The sequence below is a fragment of the Rana temporaria genome, chromosome 10 (genome assembly GCF_905171775.1).
Source record: "Rana temporaria chromosome 10, aRanTem1.1, whole genome shotgun sequence".
Taxonomy (NCBI): Eukaryota; Metazoa; Chordata; class Amphibia; order Anura; family Ranidae; genus Rana; species Rana temporaria.
Window position 1 is genome coordinate 25,978,347 of NC_053498.1, and position 27,590 is coordinate 26,005,936.

General features: G+C 44.3%; 1 protein-coding gene across 1 annotated transcript in view; it reads left to right on the plus strand.

Moving 5' to 3' along the window:
* The window catches only part of LOC120916462 (carcinoembryonic antigen-related cell adhesion molecule 1-like), a 56,095-nt gene extending 41,833 nt beyond the window's left edge, over positions 1 to 14,262 (plus strand). Inside the window, exons 6-8 of the mRNA XM_040327439.1 lie at positions 5,105 to 5,134; positions 9,419 to 9,483; positions 13,384 to 14,262. Of these exons, the coding sequence (XP_040183373.1) occupies positions 5,105 to 5,134; positions 9,419 to 9,481 (93 nt within the window). The 3' untranslated portion in view covers positions 9,482 to 9,483; positions 13,384 to 14,262. The remainder of the gene's footprint in view (positions 1 to 5,104; positions 5,135 to 9,418; positions 9,484 to 13,383) is intronic.
* The last annotated feature ends 13,328 nt before the right edge of the window (positions 14,263 to 27,590 follow it).

Below are 27,590 nucleotides of genomic sequence, written 5' to 3' on the forward strand. Positions count from 1 at the left end.
AACACCGGCTACACGTCAGGAATGTACTTGAGCGTCTCCGAACCCACGGACTGTATGCCAAACCCGATAAATGCGAGTTCGAACGCTCAAGTATACAGTTCCTGGGGCTTATAATTTCCATAAAAGGCGTTGAGATGGACCCCCAGAAGGTCTCAGCGATTCTCGACTGGCCAGCACCTACGGACCGAAAGGGCGTTCAGCGATTTGTCGGCTTCTCAAATTTTTATAGGAAATTCATCAGAGCTTTCTCCAGCATCATTGCTCCTATAACGGATTTGACCAAACAGACTGCTCGTTTCCGCTGGACTACAGAAGCCCAAACAGCCTTTGAAACCCTGAAGAACTTGTTTACTTCGGCATCCATTCTCAGACACCCCGACGCGAGTTTGCCATACATTCTTGAGGTGGATGCGTCTGAAACCGCGGTTGGGGCAGTTCTTTCGCAGAGACAGGGCCCCAAGGCTCTGTTACACCCCGTTGCTTACTTCTCCCGTAAGTTGTCTGAAGCAGAAAGAAATTATGACATCGGGGACCGAGAGTTGTTGGCAATAAAGGCCGCTCTGGAGGAGTGGCGTTACCTCCTGGAGGGCGCAGCGCACCCAATTTTAATTTACACTGACCACAAGAATCTCGAGTACCTGAAGGTGGCCAAGAGACTTAAACCACGCCAGGCCAGATGGGCACTTTTTTTTACGAGATTCTCTTTTCATATCACATACAGGCCAGGGTCAAAAAACACCAAGCCGGATGCTCTTTCCCGCATGTACGGAGATTCAGGGTCTCTCAGTCCCCCTGACACCATCTTGTCATCTGGGAACTTTCTATTGTTACAAAGGGACTTATTACCGCAAATCAGGCAAGCCTCTGCTGGAATTTTCCCTTTATCTGGTTCGGAGCTGCAGTCCAGGGACGGTTTGCTATGGCATCAGGACAAGATCTTCGTGCCCGAGAGTCTACGAATTGATGTTCTGAGCTCTTGTCACGATCATGAGTTGGCCGGTCACTTTGGGATACAAAAAACCTCGGAACTTTTGCAACGCACCTTTTGGTGGCCTCAACTTCTGAAGGACTGCAAGGACTATGTGGAGTCTTGCACCACGTGCATTCGCAACAAGGGAAGCAAGCTTAGAGCCTGGGGACTCCTTAAACCGTTATCAGTGCCAGAGAGACCATGGAGAATGATCTCCATGGATTTCATTGTGGAACTTCCCCCATCAGAAGGCTTCACCACTATCTTTGTGGTCGTGGACAGGCTCTCAAAGATGGCACACTTTGTCCCTTTGAAGGGCACACCCTCTGCCCCGGAAACAGCCAAAGTTTTCATCAGGGAAATTGTTAGGCTTCACGGCGTCCCAGCGGACATCGTGTCCGATCGGGGGGTGCAGTTCACGTCTAGGTTCTGGAGGGCACTCTGCAGTAGTCTCAAAATCGGTCTCTCCTTTTCATCAGCATACCACCCACAGTCAAATGGGCAGACGGAGAGAACAAATCAAACTCTTGAGCAGTATCTCCGCTGCTTCTCCTCGTTCTCTCAAGAAGATTGGGTGTCCCTGCTGCCCTTAGCGGAATTCGCTTACAATAATTCTATTCACTCCGCCACCAAACAGTCACCCTTTTATGCCAACTACGGGTTTCATCCTCTGTTCCTGTCTAATTCTATTCCGGAGAGTACGGTACCCGCTGTCCAGGATACTCTAAACTTTTTCAACACAAATAACAGGATCCTGCAGGAGACAATGACTAAGACACAGGAACGCAATAAAGAGATCTTTGACAGGGGAAGAAGAGGAGAACTCAATCTGGAACCTGGAACCAAAGTTTATTTGTCCACTCTGAATCTAAGACTTGCATGTCCCACGAAGAAGCTAGGCCCTAAATTTGTGGGCCCCTTCTCTGTTAAAAGAAAGATAAATGAGGTAGCCTACGAACTTGATTTACCAGAAACCTTTCGAATTCATCCAGTCTTCCATGTTGCTTTGCTCAAGCCGGATGTTCCCAATCCCTTTCCTGAACGAGATACTGGTCCCCCAGAACCGGTATTAGTCAATGGGGAAGAAGAATTTGAGGTAGAATCCATCCTTGATTGCAGGAGGAGACGCAACCAAATTCAGTTCCTCGTTAAATGGAAGGGGTATGGGCCCGAGGAGAATTCATGGGAACCAGAGGACAACATACATGCTGAGAGACTAATCCAATCATTTAAGGACTCGCATCCACTGGAGATGTCTCGATTGGGCATCCGGAGGCTGCCCATTGGAGGGGGGCAATGTCATGAAATACCTCAGCCACCAGATGGCGCTAGCGGCACATCGGCGCGCGCGGGGCACACGCAATCGCGGCAACGGCGCGCACGGGCACGCGCACCGGCGGCAACGGCGCGCACGGGCACGCGCACCGGCGGCAACGGCGCACGGGCACGTGCAAACGGCAATTCGGCGCCAAAACAAGGTACTTAAGGCGTCCTGGGAGTCTGGCCCCTTGCTGTCCGGTCTGAAGTGTTTCCTGAACCTGCCAGTACCTGTTACCCCTGCTTGAATCCTAATCCTGATACCCGGCTTGTTCCTGTTGATCCTGTCTTCCGCCTGCCCTGACCTTTTGGCTTGCTCCGACCATCCCTCTGCCTCATCCCTGGTACTCTGCCGCCCGCCTGTTACTGACCCGGCTTGACGACCCCTCTACCATCCTGACCTCCCTGCGCCTGATCGGCTGGTCCAGCTTCTCTCCGGCTTCTGGGACTTGCACTGTCTTCTGGGACTTGTTGCTGCTTGATCTTCCAGACCTCTTCCCACCGGTCTGCTACTTGCCAGGCTGCACCTGCCTTCCAGAGACTCCATCAGATCCTGCAGAAGCGACCAACAGCCCCTGCATCAGCGTCTCTCCAGGCGCTTGTGCGACTCTGCATTTCCGTTCCTCCTGTCTACTCTATCAGGGGTCCCGGAATCAGAGGAGTAACGGCTGCCACTTCCTGCACGTCGGGCTCACCCTCTGAGGTACGTGACAGTTGTGGCCATTACAGTGGGGGAGATGTGGCCATTACAGTGAAGGAGATGTGGCCATTACAGTGGGGGAGATGTGGCCATTACAGTGGGGGAGATGTGGCCATTACAGTGGGGGAGATGTGGCCATTACAGTGGGGGAGATGTGGCCATTACAGTGGGGGAGATGTGGCCATTACAGTGGGGGAGATGTGGCCATTACAGTGGGGGAGATGTGGCCATTACAGTGGGGGAGATGTGGCCATTACAGTGGGGGAGATGTGGCCATTACAGTGGGGGAGATGTGGCCATTACAGTGGGGGAGATGTGGCCATTACAGTGGGGGAGATGTGGCCATTACAGTGTGGGGGAGATGTGGATATTACAGTGTGGGGGAGATGTGGATATTACAGTGTGGGGGAGATGTGAACATTACAGTGTGGGGGAGATGTGGACATTACAGTGGGGGGAGATGTGGACATTACAGTGGGGGGAGATGTGGACATTACAGTGGGGGAGATGTGGACATTACAGTGGGGGGAGATGTGGACATTACAGTGGGGGGAGATGTGGACATTACAGTGGGGGAGATGTGGACATTACAGTGGGGGAGATGTGGACATTACAGTGGGGGAGATGTGAATATTACAGTGGGGGAGATGTGGACATTACAGTGGGGGAGATGTGAATATTACAGTGGGGGAGATGTGGACATTACAGTGGGGGAGATGTGGACATTACAGTGGGGGGAGATGTGGACATTACAGGGGGGAGATGTGGACATTACAGTGGGGGAGATGTGGATATTACAGTGAGGGGAGATGTGGGGGAGATGTGGCCATTACAGTGGGGGAGATGTTGACATTACAGTGGGGGAGATGTGGATTTTACAGTGGGGGAGATGTGGATTTTACAGTGGGGGAGATGTGGATTTTACAGTGGGGGAGATGTGGATTTTACAGTGGGGGAGATGTGGATTTTACAGTGGGGGAGATGTGGATTTTACAGTGGGGGAGATGTGGCCATTACAGTGGGGGAGATGTGGCCATTACAGTGGGGGAGATGTGGCCATTACAGTGGGGGAGATGTGGCCATTACAGTGGGGGAGATGTGGCCATTACAGTGGGGGGGGGGGGTAGATATTACAGTGTGGGGGAGATGTGGACATTACAGTGTGGGGGAGATGTGGACATTACAGTGTGGGGGAGATGTGGATATTACAGTGGGGGAGATGTGGATATTACAGTGGGGGAGATGTGGACATTACAGTGGGGGAGATGTGGATATTACAGTGGGGGAGATGTGGATATTACAGTGTGGGGGAGATGTGGATATTACAGTGGGGGAGATGTGGATATTACAGTGGGGGAGATGTGGACATTACAGTGGGGGAGATGTGGATATTACAGTGGGGGAGATGTGGATATTACAGTGTGGGGGAGATGTGGATATTACAGTGGGGGAGATGTGAACATTACTAATATCCATATCTCCCCCACTGATCTGAAAAATGATCCGATCCGTGACTGACTCGAGGAACGATCTGAACCGTGAGATTTTTGATCCGTTGCACCACTACCAACAACCAAATAGAGTCCAGTACAGGAAGACTGAGCTGTTTGGACAGCACAGCGGCTAACGAGGACAAAGTTGTCGCCACCTCGGAGGCAGACATTTTGTTGGCTAGAATCTGAGTAAAGTAAGAATCTCTGCTCATAATATCCTGCACCGTACTCTATTCGGTTGCCAGCATTGTGTGCAACCACCAATTCGTCAAAAACTCCAATGACTGCTGGTTTTAAATAAAATGGAAGTTAATTGGTTGGAGTTTCTGACAGGTTGGAGAACTTGACAGAACATCACCATTATATTTATAAGCGAATAATGCCTGTATCTTTAGCTTCATCTAGTGGGCAAAACATTATATCGTTTTCTGAAACACCTCCATGAGAAAACTATACTACATGTTGGCCACAAGATGGAGCTGAAGATACAGGCCTTGTTTTCTTATAAATATTATGGTGTGACATTTTGTTCAGTTTGCAAATAATTCATAAATTCACTTAATAACTACAGTACTAATAACCTGGTATTTCCATCTATGATGTGATATGTGTTTTTTTGTGCAGGGGAAATTAAGTCAAGAATCTAACTATGAGGTAAATTTTACATATTTTAATATGAATCTGTATGCTGATATTTGTGCTTCTATGGGTTTGTGGTTGCTATCACAATGCATGTAGAATTGTTGAGGCCCTGGACGTACTACAGCGGTCATAAATTGGGCCATCACGTGAGGTTGGATTTGTGGACCCTCCGTACAGCCTGTGCACTGGATAGTGGTATGCTCAGAAAGAGCACACCCACACAGGCTACAGATGACCTGCTACAGCAGTGGTTCACAACCTTCTAGTGCCGTGACCCCTTAATAAAATTTCCCAAGTTGTGGGGACCCCTAACAGTAACATCATTTTCGTAGCGTGGGTTGTCAGCACCCAAGGTAAGTAATTTGCTCCCCTAACCCACGGACATTTATCGCTCCCTGAGTCCCTTCCACTAGTACAGTATTAAAACCCCTTATGGTAAATTTTAGGATGTATCACTATTTCTCTTTGTTCTCCTTTCTTTCCCTTTTACCTCTCGCTATCCTGATTTGTATTTATTTTTTTCCCCATCTCTCTCTCTAGCTGTTTTTCTTGTTCTCTTATCCCCCCTCTTTTTCCTCGCCCCCCCCCCCACTTTTTCCTCTATTTTTATTCCGTCTCTTACTCCTTGGTGGGGGGAATGGGATGAGTGGCAATGCTGGGGGGAGTTCTGATCAGGCAACTTAGGTGCTCTTGATCAAGGTCATCTGCTGATCTGAGAACTGTGCTGGGGACTTTTAATGGCAACTATAATCACAGGTAATGTTACTCACTGTGTCTCCAGCTCTGTGGCATCTCGCAGCAGTGACACCAATGCCGAAATCAGAAGATGGGGTCTCCACTTCATATTCCTCACCAGTCGGTTGACCTCTAGTCTCTGCCCCCCAGCCATGCCGTGAACTGAGTGGGCAGTCACGGGCTCCAGGGACAGCCCTACTGGGAGGCTGCAGAAAGGCTGAGAGAGCGATGCAGGCTTCAGGAATAGCCCAGGATTCGGTGACCCCTGGCAAATCTCCATTCGACCCCCAGGTTGAGAACCACTGTGCTACAGGGACGAGGATATTCGGAAAAGCGCAGAATACTGGACTCACTGGAATGGCAAGACATTTGAATCTGCTGGTCTTAAGGGCCTTACATACAGGCTGAAAATTGGGTGGTTCGGTAGAAACTGGATGACATTTGACCCGTGTGTACATCAGCCAGTCTGACAGAGGCCAGATGAACCTCTGGCTTCTGTCGAAGGGGCATGACGGAAAAAGGTCTGCTGATTGGCATACGATTAGCACTCTCAGCCAATGGCTGAGAGCGCTGACCGATGTAGTCTGGCGGGGTAGGGGGTCCATCCACTTGGTGCCTTATCTGCATTAGATTGGCCTCAGAACCTGTGTAATTCACATGTGTTTGTATCCAACTTCATCCCTTTAAACCCAAAGAAATCTTGGAATTACAATTAATATTCTCAGGAAGCTAGCGACACCATAAAAGGTGTTGTAAACTCTCGTGTTTTTTCACCTTAATGCATACTATGCATTAAGATGAAAAAGGGCCTTGCAGTGTCCAGCCCCCCCCCCCCCCCGTTTTACTTACCTGAGCCCCGAATTTCCCTGGGTGCGATTTCGCTTCGCTCTCTCCACAGCTTCTCGGTGCTTCATTAGATAGATTGATAACAAATCCAATGACGCGGCCGCCGGGGGGGGGGATGGGGCCGAGTCATACACTCTGCGTTTGTGGACGCCAAGTTTATGACACAGGAGCGCGCCCGCAAGGTAACCCCCTCGGGAGAGAGCTTCCCAGGAGGGGTTATCTAATGTGGGGAGGAGCCGCGAAAGCCACCGTGGGACCCCTGAAGTGGACGATCGGGGCCACTCTGTGCAAAACGAACTGCACAGTGGAGGTAAGTATATGTTTGTTATTTAAAAAAAAAAATTTAACCTTTAGCCCTGGTTCACACTGGGCTGCGGGAGTGAAGCCGTGCGAGTTCAGCTGAACTTGCACGGCTTCACTCCCGCTGGCAGTCCCGATTTTGCCCGAGATTTAAGAGGCATCTGTGCAGGTTTCTGCACAGATGTCTATGTAAATCGTGGCCCGAAATCGCAAAAAGTAGTACAGGAACTACTTTTTGAAATCAGTGCAGTGCCGCAGATGCGGCGTCGCACCGATTGGGACGGTGTCATTGCCGGCAAATGCCGCCGATTTGAGATGCGATTTCACAAATCGAAGCAAATCGTACCCAGTGTGAACCTGGGCTGAATATCACTTTAAACTTCTCCACTGGGAAACATTAAGGGCCCTTTCACATGTGCGGACCGTATGTCCGCTTTTTTTCTCCATCCGTTTGCGGATGAAAATGGGACATACATTGGTCCCTATGTGATTGCGGGTGTCAGCGGATAAACATCCGCTGACACCCGTAATCACACGCCTCCGCAAAGATCCGATTTTGCAGACAGCAGAATGTCCTATTTTTTCTTCCGTCTGCGGATCGGATGAACACAGACACACGGTCCGTGTTCATCCGATCCCCACAGTGTGCGGGGACCGCCTTGTCAGCCGCCGGCTGAGTGGGGATATACGGAGCGATCCCCGCTGAGCTTACGGACACACGGAGGCGGATCATTACTGATCCGCCCCGTGTGAAAGGGCCCTTACTCTGCAAGAAAACACTAGGATAGATTAGGAACCTTCTTGGCACTAGCTATCACTCAACACCTAGAGCAATGAACCAAGTCTAAATAGAAAGGGAGAAAGCCTGGCTGGGTGTGTAGCTAATTGCATCAACAACAGGTGGTTAACCGAAGGTAGTGGGATAACAGATTAACCACTTCCACCCTGGATCAGTCTCAACATTCCTCCTCATTCTCAGTCTCAAATTTGTTTTGCTAACAAACCACTTAGAATCCCCAAACATTATATATTTTTTAAGCAGATGCCCTAGAGAATAAAATGGTGGGTGTTATTAATTTTTATATCAAACGGTATTTCAACAGTTCTTCAAATGCAATTTTTAGGGAAAAAAATACAGTTTACCATAATTATCGGGGTATTGCGCGATCTGGCGTATAGCGTGCACCCCTAATGTGGACCCGCATTCCTGTAAAAAAAACATTTTAGTACTTACAGTTTTGGTGTCTTGCGAGGCGTCCATCGGCGGCCTCGTCGGGTCCCGAGTCCGTCTGCGGCTTCGGTGGTGTCCTCCTCGTCGGGTCCGTCTGCGGCTTCGGTGGTGTCCTCTTTGACGGGTCCGGCGTCCGTCTGCGGCTTCGGTGGTGTCCTCCTGGCTTCTCCCGCGCTGTCTCCCTGTCGAATCGCCACTTCCCACGCTCAGTTTGAACGCCTCCACCGACGTATACCGAGTGCAGTACCCTCGGCTACATTCGGCCAGGCTCGGCTTCGCTTGTGCTCACGCTCTGTGACGTTTATGCGTGAGCACGAGCGAAGCCGAGCCTGGCCGAATGTAGCCGAGTGTACTGCACTCGATATATGTCGGCGCAGGCATTCAAACTGAGCGCAGGAAGCGGGTATCGTATATCGCGCACCCACGATTTTCCCCTTCCTTTAAGGGGAAAAAAGTGCGCGGTATACGCCGATAAATACAGTAATTAATTTTAATGTACAAAAACACAATAAATATCCATTTGTTTAGTAAAGTGTAAAAGAAGAGGTTACTCTAAGTAAGTAAATAGATACCAAACATGTCACGCTTTAAAATTGCGTACCCCCGTGGATTGGAATGGCACCATACTTCGGTCCCTGAAAATCTCCATAGGCAACACTTTAAAAGCCTTTACAGGTTACCAGTTTAGATTTAAACTAAAGGTTTACATTATATTTTACTAGGGCACTTTCACACTGCTATGTTGCAAAATCATGGTAAACACGCATATGTGTTTTTACCTTGTTTTTGCTGTGTTTCATATGCGTTCCTGGTGCGTTTTTTGGTTGCCTGCAACCATGAAAATGGACATTCAACTCAAAAATGCACCAAAAACGCAAATCGCAGTGCATTATTACCGCGGTTTTACTGCTAAATGTTTATTCATTTCAATAGGGAATCTGCGATTTTGGTGCGGTTTTCAAAACCACACCAAAGATGCAGCATGCAGGACTTTTCAAAACACAACAAATCCACAGTGCAGTGGTATGAAAAGTCCCATAGGATTTAGAGGGAAATTTTTTTTTTTTTTTGCAGAGTAAAAACGCAGAAAAAAACGTATCAGTGTGAAAGGGGCCCTTATACTTAAAGCCTCAGTCCTATAATTATATTCCAGCCAATGTGACTTATTCTCTTTCCACAAATAGGAACTAACACACAAGGACAAATCCATATACAGTACCATGGAGTCTGCGTCTGAAAAATACTGAAGGTAACAACACATTTATGTACAGTATATCTTTTAATCTTTCTGCCTAATTATTGCATATCAACCATTAACTCCCATGACCATTTCCCCATTTACATTCCCCTTTCACTGTCGCAAATTTTTTTTTTAATGCACATATATTTTTGTATTAAAAACGCACCTAAAACCTCATAATGTTATATATTTTCTGAAGGCAGACCCTGTAGAATAAAATGGAGGTGGATGCAATTTTTTAGATCACACAATATTTACACTAGTGTTTATCAAATCTATATTTTCAGTAAAAATACACTCAAATACATTTTAGTACACACAAACCAAATATAATCCCCAATTGCTTGAACAAATATAAAAGACGAGGATGCCAAATATGCCATTAGGCTCGATTCACACTAATGCGTTCTTTGGTGCATTTTGCAGAAAAGCAGGGAATTTTTTTTAACATGGGTTCCTATGGAACATGTTCACATCAATGCTTTTTTGTGCCTCTGCGTTTTTGGAAAGGGTCGGGTACTTTTTTCCCGCAAAAAAGCAGCGTTTTGCATGTAATAGAATTCAATGGACCCGCGTTTTTACAGCGATTTTGCCGCGATTTGCGTTTTAATTTTTTTTTACATCATTATTAATGTTTTTACATTTCATTTAACAACCAGCTATAAACAGGTTAAAAAAAACGCAAATCGTGGCAAAATCGCAGTAAAAATGCAGTACTTGAGTTTTGAATGAGGGTCCATTGAATTCTATTACATGCAAAACGCTGCTTTTTGCAGGAAAAAAAGTCCCTGACCCTTTCCAAAAACGCAGAGGCACAAAAAAGCATTGATGTGAACATGTTTCATAGGAAACCATGTTAAAAAATGTCCCTGCATTTCTGCAAAATGCATCAAAAAAAGCATTAGTGTGAATGGAGCCTTACTCAAATCGGTTTGCCCCATAAGGCTAGATTCACACATCCGTCGGGTGTGGCTCACAGCAGGGGTCCAGTGCATCCCTGTAATCCGTGTCAGGGACGAATCAGGGCCGAATGATTTCCTGAATTTGGCCCTGAAATGACCCTGTAAAGAGCTGGTCACAATCTCCTGTCATGCGAATTGGATACAGGTAAAACCACATCCAATTCGCATAGGTGTGAACCCAGCCTAAAGTAGAAAAAAACTGTAGTACTCAGAATTGTCCATAGGCAATACTTTAACCACTTCAACCCCATAAAATGTACCATTACATCCCCAGGTTGGAGCGGTTATACCAGGTTGATGTACGTATGATAAACGGGGTACTAATGCGCACACCACAAGGGTACAAGCTAATCTAAAAACTAGTAATAAAAGGTAAAAGGCATCAGCCACCAATAAGGTGTTGAAACACTAAAAGCAATAAATTAAGGGAGTAGAGGTGGTGATTACTAAAATGGATAGTCTAAATCACAGGTGTCAAACACAAGGCCCATGGGCCGAATCCGGCCCTCCATGCCATCTCACGTGGCCCTCGCACCTCTCCTGCAGCTGCAGGAGAGCTTCAGCCCTCCTCTGGTCCTCCTCCAGACCCCTACTTTCAAGCAATGCATCAAGATTCTTCCCAGCAGCAGCATAAGGAAAGGGGGGTGCACTGTGATGTAAGGGAGAGTGGGGGACTCAACTTCTGATGGTGGGGTGGCTTTTAACATCTAATGTAAAGGAAGGGGGATGTGCTGGACATCTAATCTTACAGATACAACCGGCCGTTTTGAGGACAATCATAATGCTGATGCGGCCCACGATGAAATTGAGTTTGACACCCCTGGTCTAAATAGAAAAAAACACAGCAAATACAATAATGTAAATAGCATGCCAAATGATCCTTTGTAAATATGCAATGTGTGCAATGAATACAATCTGTGCCCAATTAATCCTTGTGCAAAGTTGCAGAACCAGACACATGTGCAAATGAGCAAATAAAGTGCAAAGATTAATTATCTGTGCCCAATTCTTCCTGTGCAAAATTGTGAATCTAAACAAATGTGCAAATGAGCAAATAAATATAAGGCATCAATGGTGCAAATGAGCAATAGTGCAAAATGTGCAAATGGTAATTCCGAAAATCCAACCACAGAAATGTGCAAAAAACGTCTGTGCCAAAAACGAATGTGCAAAATACAATTCTGAGCTTCCAAATAAAAATGTGCAAAATAGTCTCTGTGCTGGAAAATTTCTGAGCAGTCCAAAACAGTGTGCATACAGTCCAAGTGCAAATGCAGAATCCAATTTCTATTAAATTATGATTCAATACAAGGTGCATGTGTCTTCATCCGGTGCAGGTGCCCACGTTTCCCCCAGCCTCTCACCTCATCTGGCTCATAAGTAAGCCTTTCTGGTCAATTCCACTGGCCGAGCGATCACTGGCAGATCAATTTCTTGCTCATTCAAACGCGGTCAGACTTCCCGAATTTACATGTTCAAATAACATAAAGAGGAAAAGGGGGACTCCATAATGCAGTATATTTGATAAAAGTAATTTATTATATGGTAAATACACTTAGGCCCTGTACACACGATCAGTCCAAACTGATGAAAACGGACTGAAGTTCAGTTTCATCAGTCCAAACCGACTGTGTTTATGGTCCATCGGACTGTTGTCCTTCAGTCCAAAGTTTTAGGCCTTGTACACACAATCAGTCCAAACTGATGAAAACGGACTGAAGGCTGAAGTCTGATGGACTGATGGTCTGATGTGCCTACACACCATCAGTTCAAAATCTGATCAAGTCCAACGCGGTGCCGTAAAACACAACAACGTGCTAAAAAAACGAAGTTCAATGCTTCCAAGCATGCGTCGACTTGATTCTGAGCATGCGCAGGTTTTGAACCGATGCTTTTGCGTACTAACCATCGGTTTTGACTGATCGTCATCAGTCCGAATTTAAAGCAAGTTTTAAAACGTTGGTCTGAAGGACAAAAGTCTGATGGGCCATACACACGGTAGGTTTGGACTGATGAAACTGAACTTCAGTCCGTTTTTTTGGACTGATCGTGTGTACAGGGCCTCAGAACTTGCTTTAAAATCGGACTGATGGACGCCTGACCGATTGGTCAAAACCGATGGTGAGTACGCAAAAGCATCGGTTCAAAATCCGTGCATGCTCAGAATCAAGTCGACGCATGCTTGGAGGCATTGAACTTCGTTTTTTTCAGCACGTCGTTGTGTTTTACGTCACCACTTTGGACTGGATCGGTTTTTGAACTGATGGTGTGTACGCACATCAGACCATCAGACCATCAGTCCGTTTTCATCAGTTTGGACTGATCGTGTGTACAAGGCCTTACAGTTACACGGCAAATAAACAGCATGTAAGTAAAAAGACTTCCAATCTCGGCTGCAACCGGAAGTGACGTAATCCCGGTACCAAAATTTGGGTGTTACTATAGAATTGATCCAAATAGCTCTACAAACACTTGGATCACTTCTAAAGGGTGCAGAAGGGGAGCTGCCCGTTTACCAGGCTTTTCTGTGCAACCCTGAGTGGTGCACTTTTGAAGTGAGAGGGGAGGAAGGTTCAAGGCACATCTGTACCCATCTCACCTCTATAATTTAAGAAACCGGAAGCAATGAGGATTGTCTGGGTTTGGTTTGTTGTTTACAAGCTATTACCGGCTTGTAAAGCATTTGGTTTGATCACTCTCAAGGGTCAAGTTTTTAAAAGCCCTTAGAGGTCATCAGTTTAGATTCAGTGGCGGCTGATGGTATATTTTTTCCACCGGTCGCTCCGTCCATCACCAGTCCCACACTTACCCCATCTAGGTCACAGGCAGCACTTCTCTTGCCTTTCTGGACTGTATATGTGTGTGTGTGTGTGTGTTAAGCATTTCCACGATATAATGCCATTAGTGTATATACAATAACTTTTAATTTTTACATATTTGTCTTTAGGTTTCCCTCCAGCAATTTTTGAATAAGGACATCCTTTCCATCGTGAAACTCTCCCTGCATCATCAGACTTTTCTCAGTCTGCAAAATATCTACTAGTTTACTGCAAACCAGACCTGGCCATACGTTATTCACTCTTCTTCAAATATGAACTCTCAAGTACTGATATAGTAAAGCAGTGAATAAATGGGGCAAGCAATTAGTTGTCGGTAATTTGAATACCACTGAAAAAGTCAGTGGCCAAGTAAATGTAATTTTATTTCCTCCATAGAAAATGAAGCAGGCAGTATTTAATTTTATTTTTTTGTTTAGCTATTAACACTAAACTTGGGGCTGGTTTCAAACCTATTCAAAAACATGGTGACCCTGTAAAGAAACCTATGCCGCTCTAACCTGCAGTGTATGTCCTTCTGAAGACTCCAAACCCTAAGGGCTCATCAAACCTGTTTGCGTCAATAACGATGGCTTTGACTAAGCCCATGGGATGGTGAAATGCGTCAGTTGGCATGAGACAAGACTAGCTTAAGCCGGTCCTGTTCAGTTTAGTGTCAAACAGATTTATAGTGTGCGGCTCCACTTTTTCCATTACACTCAAAACCATGTAGCGCCACCCCCATGAGGCGCCACTGGAAGATGACTGTCCCCAAAGGTTGCCCTGACACCTCTGGCACCCTGGGATCAGACATATTTCAAAGCAATGCAACAACATAGACACCAGACTGTAGCAAAGTTAACAAGTTTTTTACTTAAGATTCTTGAAGCCGATAGGAACAAGAATAACTTAGGCAGTTATCTTTCAGTGTTAAACTCTTATGCCCCGTACACACGATCACTTTTTGTCATGAAATAAAATGACATTTTTAAAAACGTCATTTAAAATGATCGTGTGTGGGCTTCACATCGTTTTCCATTTTCTGAAAAACGACAAAAAAAAAATTTGAACACGTTTCAATTTTTTATATCATTTTTGAAAATTTCATTTTCCGTGTTGTAAAAAGTGATCGTATGTGGGCAAAAACGATGTTTTAAACCCGCACATGCCCAGAAGCAAGTTATGAGATGGGAGCGCTCATTCTGGTAAAACTACCGTTCATAATGGAGTAAGCACATTGATCACGCTGTAACAGACAAAAAAGCGCGAATCGTCTTTTACTAACAAGTAATCCGCTAAAAGCAGCCCAAAGGCGAATAGAACTTCCCCTTTAGAGTGCCGTCGCTTTGTTCATCATTTTTCAAAAACGATAGTGTGTGAGCAACATCATTTTTAATGATGAAGTTGGAAAAACTTCGTTTTTTTCATGATAAAAAATTTAAAAAATGTTCATGCCGAAAAGTGATCGTGTGTACGGGGCATTACTCTTGGTAAATATGCAAAGGGTATGCAGTGCAAAGAAAACAAGTCAAACAGTAGTAACCAGTAGGTCCTAAAATAACCTATGACCCCAAGTATAAAAGAAGAGGAAGAGAATGGCATTTTATGTCAGACTGCTCCCTTCAAATCCTGATGCCACGGGCCCAACAAACTTTGCGTAACAAGTTACAAGAAATGCAATACTTAATCTGTGTGTGGAGTTCCCCTTAAAGTGTGCAGATTTTGTGCACAGAGTCTTTTAAGTGGGGGGAGAAGAGAAGAGTGGAGGTGTCCTTGTGATGTAGATGTTCAAGGGGTTGTAAAGGTTTGTTTATTTTCTAAATAGGTTCCTTTAAGCTAGTGCATTGTTGGTTCACTTACATTTTCCTTCAATTTCCCTTCTAAATGTTTTTTTTCTTTGTCTGAATTTCTCTGAATTTATCACTTCCTGTTCCCTACTCAGTAAAATTGAAGGAAAAGGTAAGTGAACCAACAATGTACTAGTTTAAAGGAACCCATTAAGAAAATAAAAAAACAAACCTTTACAACCCCTTTCAGTGTCTTCACTTAGCTCAACAAGGGCACAGAAGGATTGCAGTGCAATGGCGACCAAAATAGCATGTGCAAAATGTAAAGAGATGGGATAAAGGTGTCTGCATGCAGTGTCTTTGTAGGTTGTACACAGTATGGGCTTCTGCCCGCTCACCAATCCTTATGATACCAAGGCTCAAGGGAATAGGATGTCCCAGAAAAGGCTCTTGAAGAATATGCAACCAGTAAAGGGTGCCTGGTTGTGCATCTAGTGACACTGGGATTCAGCTTTAACTGCACCGGTAACGATTAGAGTGACCACCAACAGTCACTCGCCCGACAGGGATCTGGCAATGGTGGATCTGCTCGCTCACTGGAGGTGGAGTGGCCATGTCCCTGTTCTCAGCTGAAGGTCCCTGTTCTCAGCTAAAGGTCCCAAGAGATAAACTTCTCCCCGGATGAGGCTATTTATGTCCTCACTCAGCTCTTCTCTCTCTCCCAGCTGCCTGGAACTTGTAGTCTGCAGCAGTCTGGCTCCAATTCAAATACTGTCTCCTCAGACCACAAATCCTATGGTCCCTTGCTCTCAGCTGTGGTCTCTGCTTGCTCTACATTTGGTAGATGATGACTCTGTCCAGGCTGAGCACTAGAGGGAAACAGGCTCACTGCAGCTGGTGTTATAGAATGTTCCATGATGACACAGGCATAGTTTGCCAGCACCTTGAAGGGGTTATTATAGGACAAAAAGTGCACAAGCATCATGTGACACCTTTTGTATTCTGCATGCCGCTTGAATATGCCAATAGATATCATAGAGATTAAAATTTCACTTGGCGTATACCGGGGATAAGCAATTAGCGGACCTCCAGCTGTTGCCAAACTACAAGTCCCATCATGCCTCTGCCTCTGGGAGTCATGCTTGATGCTGTCAGAGTCTCGCTATGCCTCATGGGACTTGTAGTTTGGCAACATCTGGAGGTCCGCTAATTGCTTATCCCTGGCGTATACAATCAGGATTGTATATAGTAAGTTTTAGTTGTGGATTCTCCACTGAACAAGTAATCAAGGGTTCAATGTACTCTTCTGGTGGGCATAGTTGCAGCTGCAATTGCATGACTTGCAATCATTTATAATTGAAGGCAGTAGTGGATTGGCTATAGAGAAAGTGAATGCACAAACCCGGTGTAATGAAGAAGGTTCGCCCTTGAAACTGGCCAGTGGTTATGCATGCAAGAGACAGTGGCTGCATGTCAGGAGAGTGTAACACACAGAGTGCAGAGGTCGGAAGTGTGTAACTCACAGATTGCAGGGGTAAGGACACAGCTATGCAGTATTACACGAGGGCATACCTCAGAAGTCCTGGATCATGTCCAGGTTATGAAAAGCATCCAAGACTTGGAGACAAAAGTAACACATAGAAAATCTTGGATTATGGCGGTTATCGTATATTAGCCTGCTGAAATTCTGTATATGCATGCAATTATCCACATGTTGGATGCACTTATGTTATTTGAGTGTTCTTTACTGTTTTAGCCTTGTTTTTTTTACAATAAACCTATTATACTATGAGAAGCCTCTTTCCCTTTTCTTCAGCATTTTACATTTACATGTTGATAGAAGAACATGCTAATTTGTTTCTGGGATATCCATCTATGCTGAGTTTAAGACCATAGTGGTAATTACGTTTGATTTCATAAAGAGAAGATTAAAAGTTAAAAAGCCCTCTATTTATCGTACCCCTAAAGTGGACCCGACATTCCTGTAAAAAAACATTTTAGTACTTACAGTTTTGGTGTCTTGCGCGGTTGTCCATCGGCGGCCTCGTCGGGTACGGCGTCCGTCTGCGGCTTCGGGTGTCCTCTTCATCGGGTCCGGCGTCCTTCTGCGGCGTCCTCCCCGCTCGATCTCCGCTTTCCCGTGCCGTGTTTGAATACTGCGGCATATACCGAGCGCAGTACACTTGTGTATAGTCGCGCAGGCTTGGCTACTCTCGCGCTCACGTTCTGTACGTCCAGGACGTGAGCGCGAGAGGAGCCAAACCTACCCGACTATACACGAGTGTACTGCGCTCGGTATATGCCAGCGCAGTGTTCAAACTCGGCATGGGAAAGCTGGTATCGGCGTATATCGCGCACCCACGATTTTGCCCCGATTTTCAGGGCAAAAAAGTGCGCGGTATACGCCGATAAATACGGGTAAGTACTTTTCTAATATGCCAGAAAAGCAAACTCTGCCTCTAGGCCCGCTGCTCTACCCCCTAGCCTTCTGCTCATCCTCCTGACCCTCTGCTCCACCTCATTCCCTTCGGCTCCACCTCCTAGCCTTCTACTCCACCTCCTTGCCCTCAGCTTTACATGATCCCCTCTACACTTCCCTTAAAGTGATTGTAAAGGTTCTGATTTAAAAAAACAAAAAAAAAACAACAAATATGTCTATACTTACCTGCTCTGTGCAAGGGTTTTGCACAGAGCAGCCCGGTCTTCCACTTATAGGGTGCCCGAGGCGCTCCGGGCTCCTCGTCTTCATTGGGTGCCCCCAGGGAAAGCTGCTTTCCCAGGGGCACCCTTGTGGGCACGCTCCCAAGTCCTGCTGCTGCATCCATTCACACAGTCAATGGGTTTAGGTAATAAAAGTGTGGTGGGGGGGGGGGTGGGTCTGGGTTGGCGCTGTAGCAAAAAAGGTTTTTCCCCTTAATGCATAGAATGCATTAAGGTGAAAAACTTTGAGACTTTACAACCCCTTTAACTTCCTTGCCCTCTGCTCAATTTGCTCCCCTTTGTTTTACCTGCTGGCCCTCTGATCTACCTCTATTGCCCTCTGTGCCACCTTTTGGCCTTACACTCTGTTTGTAACCCATTGGAATTTAGCTCTACCTCCTAGCCTTGTGCTCTGCTCCATCAGCTTCTCTCGACTCTACCTCATGGCCTTCTGCTCCACCTCCTAGGCTTATTTTTTTTATTTTTACTTCCCTCCACCTAAAAGATGTCAGTTTGTTGTTCAACTGAGTTGTAGTTTATAGGTCACATTAAAGGTGGAAAAAGTTCTGAATTGATTTATCTTTGTCTTTTTTACATCAAAGAAACCTGACATTTTTATATCCACTGTATATTTAACTGAACATCTTTCTGAAACCCAATATTGCAGCAAGATTCAATAAAACATTTAGTTCCTCTTATCCTCTGGATCCTAGTGAAACCCAAGGGTCCCAGAACAGAACATTTTACCCAATCACATTTTCAGACTGAGAACTTTCCAAACTTTATAATATATGACTATCATAAGCATAATAAAACAGTAATGGATATAAGCAATATTACATCATTAATATTTTACAGCTGAAACTCTGGGAATTCAAAAAGTAACATATCCAAAAGGGTAGTCACTTTAAGACTGTATTCAAACAAATTTTCCCACCAAAAAAACTTAGCACTTCACGGATTCAATATATCAAACACTTGCAACTTTATTTTGGCCATGGTTGCTTAATCACAGTAACTCTTAAAGTATTTATAATTTCACCTTTTTTTTTACCAAAATCCCATTACCGAATTTTAATTTAGCTCCAACCCTCAGCCCTGGTTCACACTGGGTACGATTTGGAACGATTTGAGATGCGATTTGACATGTCAAATCGCATCTCAAATCGGCGGCAATTGTCGGCAATGGCACTGTCCTAATCAGTGCGACGCCGCATCTGCGATTTCAAAAAGTAGTTCCTGTACTACTTTTTGCGATTTATGGCCACGATTTACATTAAATTGCGGCCAAAATCGCGGCCGTAAAATCGCGCATTTTACCGCGATTTTGAATTCGCAGCAGTGTGAACCTAGGCTAAAGGAGGGAATATTAGGTTTAACGGGGTTGTCAACCCTCAAGGTTTTTCACCTTAATGCATAGAAAAATATAAAACCTCCTGTCATGCAGGAGTCCACCAGTTAGGGTTGTCCCGATTCCACTTTTTTAAGACCGAGTACAAGTACCGAATGAAAAGCAATGTGTCTCTGAATAGAAGCACTAACAGCGCTAAGGTGACTAATTAAATCTGTAATTAACCTTCTGCTAAATTAGTCTCACTGAGTGAGGATGAATGCAATGTGTATGACCACAAATTGAAATAGGTTTAAAATATAAAATCATGTAAACCAAAAGGAATAAAATGCATAAAGTCCATTCACAGAAAAAACTGTAAAAAGTCTCTTAAACCGACGTATTTCATAAAATCCTTGAAACTTCCAATTGTAAAATAATCTTCATACCGGCTCTCCCTTAGGAGTTCTACTCACCAGATGCCTATGGTGTGTTCAGCATTAAGAACTCCTTGCTCATACTGGGATTCCTTTCAATGGATTGCCTTAAAAGTCTCCTCAATCTTCCAAAGATATCTCCTTCCTCCTGTTGTCACCGTATCTCTGTAGGTTTGGTATAGGTCATAAATGAGGGAGTGTTTCATGTAAGGCAAGTGAAAAGACATATAGTGTAATACTGTTTTTTATTGAGAACCATGCCCCATAAAAATATATATATGTTTACAAATGTTGAAGATAAAATACAGCACATCAAACGTAGTGAACTGCAGCTCTCGTCCGCTCTAGGTGCACAGTCAGCTCAGCTCCAGCTGACAGGCTCCCAGTTCAGCGTGAACGCTGTGTGCAGTGTTCACACTGAACTGGGAGCCTGTCAGCTGGAGCTGAGCTGATTGTGCACCTAGAGCGGACGAGAGCTGCAGTTCACTACGTTTGATGTGCTGTATTTTATCTTCAACATTTGTAAGCATATATATATTTTTATGGGGCATGGTTCTCAATAAAAAACAGTATTACACTATATGTCTTTTCACTTGCCTTACATGAAACACTCCCTCATTTATGACCTATACCAAACCTACTGAGATACGGTGACAACAGGAGGAAGGAAATATCTTTGGAAGATTGAGAAGACTTTTAAGGCAATCCATTGAAAGGAATCCCAGTATGAGCAAGGAGTTCTTAATGCTGAACACACCATAGGCATCTGGTGAGTAGAACTCCTAAGGGAGACCCGGTATGAAGATTATTTTACAATTGGAAGTTTCAAGGATTTTATGAAATACATCGGTTTAAGAGACTTTTTACAGTTTTTTCTGTGAATGGACTTTATGCATTTTATTCCTTTTGGTTTACATGATTTTATATTTTAAACCTATTTCAATTTGTGGTCATACACATTGCATTCATCCTCACTCAGTGAGACTAATTTAGCAGAAGGTTAATTACAGATTTAATTAGTCACCTTAGCGCTGTTAGTGCTTCTATTCAGAGACACATTGCTTTTCATTTCTTACCCTATTATAACAGCTGCTTGTCTGCAAAACTATTGATTATTACACATATTCCACCACGTCCATAGAGCGCTAGGATCAGTTTGTATCCTTTGGATACCTTCTGATATTTTTTTACGAGTACAAGTACCGATACTTTTTTTCAAGTACTCGTCGATAACGATTACCAATACTTTTTTTGTTGTTTTTGGCAATGCTTATTTGGGGGGGGGGGGGGGGGGTCGATGGTGTCAGTGTGTTTTTTATTTTAATATGTATTATTTTTTACAATTAATTATTTTTATTATATATTGCTATATTTTTTTCTTAGCCCTGTTGGTGGGCTTTGGTTAGATATTAGGGGTCTTAACAGACCTCTGACATCTCACCTTTGAGACAGAAAGGAAATAAGGACACAAATTCCCCAGTCCCTTTCTCAGCTGCACTGGAAATGAATGGACAGGAGACAGAGGCTCCTATCCATTCATAAACTGAAGCATCGTAAACACAGGTTACGATGTTTTAGTTATATGAATGAACAGAGTCAGTGATCACTGACTCTGTTCATTCAGAAAATGTAGGAGCCGGGTTTAGCGGCTCCTACCGCCCCTCTCCATCCTGACAGAGGTGGCGGAGGAGGACATGGAGGGTGACATGGAGCACGGAGGGGGAAAGCAGGAGCATGGAGAGGGGACACGGAGCATGGAGGGGGAGAGCAGAATGGAGGAGGACAGCAGCGGCATGGAGAGGGAGAGCAGGACGGAGGAGGACAGCAGCGGCACGGAGGGGGGACACAGAGCATGGAGGGGAGAGCAGTACGAAGGACAGCAGCGGCACAGAGGGGGGACATGGAGCGTGAAGGGGGAGAGCAGAACGGAGGAAGATAGCAGCGGTACGGAGGGGAGGCATGGAGGGGAAGAGCAAAACGAATGGGGGAACTGGGGGAGGATACAGGGAAAGTCGGGTATCGGGTGAAGTATCGGAGCATTTTCCCCCGAGTACAAGTACTCGGGGAAATGCTTGGTATCGGTCCCGGCGGGGGCGGAGCTGAGTCCTGCAGGACTCGGGAGCACCTGGGGTTTTTCACCTTAATGCATAGAAAAATATAAACCCTCCTGTCATGCAGCAGTACCCCCAAGCCATCCTTTTACTTACCTGAGCCCCGTAATTCCCGCGATGGGAAAGAGCCTGTCTGTGTCAATGGACTCAGCAGCAGGACTTGGGAGCACCTCAGGTTTTTCACCTTAATGCATGGAAAAATATAAACCCTCCTGTCATGCAGCAGTCCCCCCAAGCCACCCTTTTACTTACCTGAGCCCTGTAATTTCCGCAACGGGAAAGAGCACACCAGCTTTGGCCGGTGTCTCGTGACCTGATTGGATAGATTGATAGCAGCGCAGCCATTGGCTACCGCTGCTGTAAATCAAATTTAATGATGCGGGCGCTGGGGGCAGGGCTAAATTCTGCTGTCTGTGTCAATGGACGCAGCAGCAGGACTCAGGAGCATGCCCGCACAGGTGTCTCGAAGGAGAGTGCTTTTCTGATGGGGCACTCGAGAAGTGGAGGAGCCATCAGGAGAGGAGGATCGGGACACTATGTGCAAAACCAATTGCACAGAGGAGGTAAGTACGACATGTTTGTCATTTAAAAAAAAAAATTAGGGTTTAGTAACTTTAATATCCAACTTTATTTCATGAATACCATAGGTAGACCCTTTTTTAAAACACCACATTTTGTACACCTTCTAAATGCATACACAGAATAACCTTGCCTTATGTATTTCAATGATTAAATGGTAAATCTTGTGCATACATTAACCACTTGCAGAACGTCTTACACCGATATATGTCGGCAAAGTGGCACATATTTGCGAAACCCCTTACGGGTACGTCTGCCACTTTAAGAGCCACCAGAGGCGTGCGACAGCGGCATGGCAGGAGACCCAATGCACATGGCCAGCGGGCGCAATCGCTGGCGGCCACCCGAGGTTGTGAGAACGAGTGCTAGAACAGGGATTTGTGTGTGTGTAAACACAAAAATCCCTGTTCTGTCAGGGGAGAGGAGACAGATCGTTTGTTCCTACTAAGTAGGAACAACAATCGGTCTCCTCCCCCAGTCAGTCCTAACCCATACAGTTAGAACACACCGAGGGAACACACATTAAACCCCTTGATCGCCCCCTAGTGTTAATCCCCTTCCCTGCCAGTGACATTTACACAGTAATCAGTGCATTTTTATAGCTCTGATCGCTGTATAAATGTCAATGGTTCCAAAAATGTGTCAAAAGTGTCCAATGTCGCAGTACTGCTAAAAATCACAGACCACCGCCATTACTAGTAAAAAAAATTATAATAATAAAAATGCCATAAATCTTTACAATAGTTTGTAGATGCTATAACTTTTTCCCAAACCAATTCATATACACTTTGTGCGATTTTACCAAAAACATGTAGAAGAATATATATCGGCCTAAACTGATGAAGAAGTTTGGTTTTTAAAAACATTTTTGGGGATATTTATTATAGCAAAATGTAAAACATTTTTTTTTTTAAATTGTCACTCTTTTTTTGTTTATTGCACAAAAAATAAAAACCGCAGAGGTGATCAAATACAACTAAAAGAATGCTCTATTTGTGGGGGAAAAAATACATATTTTTTTGGGGTACAGGGTCCCACGACTGCGCAGTTAAAGCGATGCAGTGTTGTATCAAAAAAAATGGCCTAGTCGTTAAGGGGCAAATCCTTCTGGGGCTGAAGTGGTTAAAGTCCACAAAACTGCCATTTGTTTTCTTTTTCGTTCACGTATTTTTAATTATGAAAAAATGTAACCCTTATTGAAACATACCAAGCATAGGTGTGTTCCTGGGCACACCTTAATCACTACATGCTGTGCTGGTTCCCCTACTGCCCGGCGCCCCCACCCCTGCCTCGAAGTGCTGCTGGCTTCCCTCCAGCTGCTGTAGAGGGATATTTCAGGATGGAGAGTGGGGCTATTAAATATGTCATTTACCAGCCCCTTCCTTTTCTAAATGAACACAGTGAACATAGTCACTCACTGTGTTCAATCATAACTGAAGCTTATAGCGAGGGTCGAAACTCGCTGGGGTATCATGTGGATGACCACATTGTAATTTAATGCCAAGAATGGGTTCCATATAATGTGTGATTTTATCATGAATGATAGTTAATGTTATTTTCATGTCAATGCCAGAGCTACCGTAATTTTTTACAACTTTCATGAATTTGCAAATTGCTTTTTGATAAAGTAAAATTTGAATAAAAAAATTTGAACACATTAATTATCCAATATTTTTCTTGGCTGCGAAAAAAACCTAGCAAGTTTTTATACTAAAACTGATATACTTCTCATGTATCCTAATATTCAACTAAAAAAATCCCAGAATCTCTTCTGTGCTATGAGAATCTTTATAGTCTCAGGAAACCTGTGCTAATAATTTCTAGATATAAAGTTATTTGAAGAGTTCCTCTGTGTTAAAATGGTTGAGAAAGGCTGCACTTTTGTAAATGAGGTGAAAACCATGTTATTTATTGGTTGCCACAAAAAAGATAAATCATCCAACAAGAGCTGTCTGTGATTGGGAGAGCCTATATGAACTGAGAGCCTTTGTGTTTTTTCTCTTTTCTAATACCTCAGATATACTGTACTGAAAGGGATGAATCATTTGTGGCTGCTCATACATTTGCATAATATGGAAACATTCTATCTTGACAGCGCCAATATTTTTAGAACTTCATACCTGTATGATTAAAAAAAACCCAAGGGTTGGCGCTGCGCTAAAAAATTTGTTATGATGAAAAAATGTGATAAGTGATGTTATGAACAAACAAAGAAAAATATGTAGCAGCTAGCACTAAAATGTGTACAACAAATTAACAAACATAAATGTAAAAAGCAGTGCAGCGCTGTTAATATTGATAGAATGCTTAAATACAATCAAGCAAAAACAGCGAAAACAAAAAGTTGCTCTTAAAAAGAGACCAAATGAATAAAATGAATAAGTGATAGAAAAAACAGCAAAGTCCGTTTAAAAACCCAAAAATAAAAAAGTGTCTCAATCTAGTGAAAAAGATTCCTTAATTAGCAAGATGTGATGAGATCTTGATTGCTGTGAAAAGGTGTTCACCCATGCAGTTTGTGAAGAGAGGATTAGCCGCTTACCAGAGGTAAAGACTGTTTTCCACCAGTCTTATAAAGCCTATGGGAAGTCTGGTCTCCCAATACCTTTTCTGCTAAATTAAACCTCAGCATTCGATCCGGGTGTCTTATGCAAACAAAAGCACTGTGGTAGTAAAGACACCTTGGTTCCTTTAGGGCCCTGTACCTGGGGGTGGCACACTCGGAAGTTCCTGGAAGCTTCGGCGATGAAAGAGCACAGACGTTGGCACCCCAAGGGGCTTTTGTTTGCATAAGACACCCGGATCGAATGCTGAGGTTTAATTTTGCAGAAAAGGTATTGGGAGACCAGACTTCCCATAGGCTTTATAAGACTGGTGGAAAACAGTCTTTACCTCTGGTAAGCGGCTAATCCTCTCTTCACAAACTGCATGGGTGAACACCTTTTCACAGCAATCAAGATCTCATCACATCTTGCTAATTAAGGAATCTTTTTCACTAGATTGAGACACTTTTTTATTTTTGGGTTTTTAAACGGACTTTGCTGTTTTTTCTATCACTTATTCATTTTATTCATTTGGTCTCTTTTTAAGAGCAACTTTTTGTTTTCGCTGTTTTTGCTTGATTGTATTTAAGCATTCTATCAATATTAACAGCGCTGCACTGCTTTTTACATTCATACCTGTATGGTTGCATTGTTTATTGTCACAAGACAAGTAAAGAACTGGGGTGGGGGGCACAGAAGTGCCCAAAGTATTCCCCATATTGACACGTAGGCATCACCATACTTTGGGTTGGGAAGAGAGGATTGGTTGGGGAAGGTGGTTATAGAAACAGATCTCACAGTCAATGAAGACCCCTCACTATTAATACTGTTGCTGAGCATTCATTCGCAAAACTTCATGTATAGGTTACTACTTACTCATCTTCCTCTGTTGTAAGAGAAAGGGGAGGGATCACCAATGTAAACAGCAGTGTATTTACATTTGTGATTGCTGTGATTGATCATCACAGTAACCACATGGTTGTGATTGGTCATCACAGCAACCACATGGTTGTGATTGATCATCACAGTAACCACATGGTTGTGATTGCTGTGATTGGTCATCACAGTAACCACATGGTACAGAGTCACTCCGAGCCAGCCCTGTACAGTGAGTCTGTGATCCGGACCAACTATTGATGGCTCGGTTCACATCCATTAATGGGTGAAATAGTACTTGGGTGCTTTTTTTTCAGTGTCATTTATAAACCACTTGGTCCACCACTTTGCTGTTGTAAAACATACCACAATGGAAAAGCAGTTCATTAAATATGTAATAGTTTGATTTTAAATGGGTCTGATTTACTAAAACAGATAGTTCTGATGTCTGTACTGGTGACCAAAGACAAGTGAGGCGATGTGTTTAGCACCAAAAATAATTAACCACTTGACGACCGCACACTGTAGCTTAACTGCCAAAGTGCAGGCTGGCTGAGCAGAATCACATAAATATATGTGATTCTGCTTTTCGAAGTAGGGGGCGCAGGCGCCAACTGTGCTGTGCACAGGCATGTGCCAGGTGTGCCTGGGCACACCCAAATAACCCTGTGCTGGGCAGATTTCCCCTGCTGCTTGGCTACAGAGAAAGGGACTGGGGAATCACTGTCCCCAGTCCCTTTCTTTGTCTCGAAAGTAAGACATCAGGGGCGTGTTTAGACCCCTAATATGTCACCAAAGCCCCCAATGGGGAACCTAAAAAAATGTTAAATAACAATAATAAAAATTATTTGTATAAAACTATAAAAAATAATGCAATTGTAAAAATGTAACAATAAAAAAGTATAAAAAAATAAACTACTGACCTTGACAACTGCTCTACCGATGCTGTCCATTGCGCTACTGCCCGATATATTTATACACACACACGCATGTGTGTTTGAGCTTTGGGTGCACACCCTAATGCAATAGGCGGTGCACACTTTGGTGCTGTGATTAGTCACAGCCAAGCAAATCAGTGGGTTCTGGCCAATGGTTGACCACCGGCACCCGCTGATTGGCTAGGAGGAAGACAGGACATAACTCTGTCAATGTAAACAATACGGAGCTCTGTCCTGTCAGTGGGGATGTGGCGGGTTTTTTCCCCCCTGCAAAGCACAGTACACACATAAACACTGGTTAGGTACACATTTAACCCTTTGTTCACCCAAGATGTTAACCCCTTCCCATCCAGTGTCATTAATACAGTGACAGTGCATTTGTTTAGCACTGATCACTTTATTAGTGTCACTGGTTCCCACAAAGTGTCAGTTAGTGTCAAACGTCCACCATACTATCACAGTCCTGCTATAAATCATGTATTCCTGCCATTACTAGTATGAAAAAAAAAATGACAGTATTCATAACATAATTTATAGATGCTATAACGTTTGTGTAAACCAATCAATATACGCTTAATGGGATTATTTTTTTACCAAAAATATGTAGCAGAATATATAGACATCAATTTATTAAGAAATTCAATTTAAATTCTTTTTTTATTGGCTATGTTTTAGAGCACAAAGTAGAGAATGTTTTTTTTTTTTGGGAACTTTAAATGATGTTAAGGCACTCGGCAGCTTGGCCACTGACTGCACTGAGAAAGCGGCACCAATGCCGGCCGGATCTACACAACATGTACACAGGCAGGCAATCACTGAAGGGGAGCGGCGGAACAGCTGAGCGATCTCATCCAATGATTGGGCTGGGGGTTTGGGATGGACATCAGATGTGTCAGGACAGAGAGCAACCAGCTGACTCAGGCAACTTCAAAATCTTCCTGACGATTCCAGGGGGGGCAATTGCCCCCCCCCCCCCTTGCCCATACCTGCAGACACCCGTGTATATGGTCTGTAATATGTGATTGACAAACATTAGT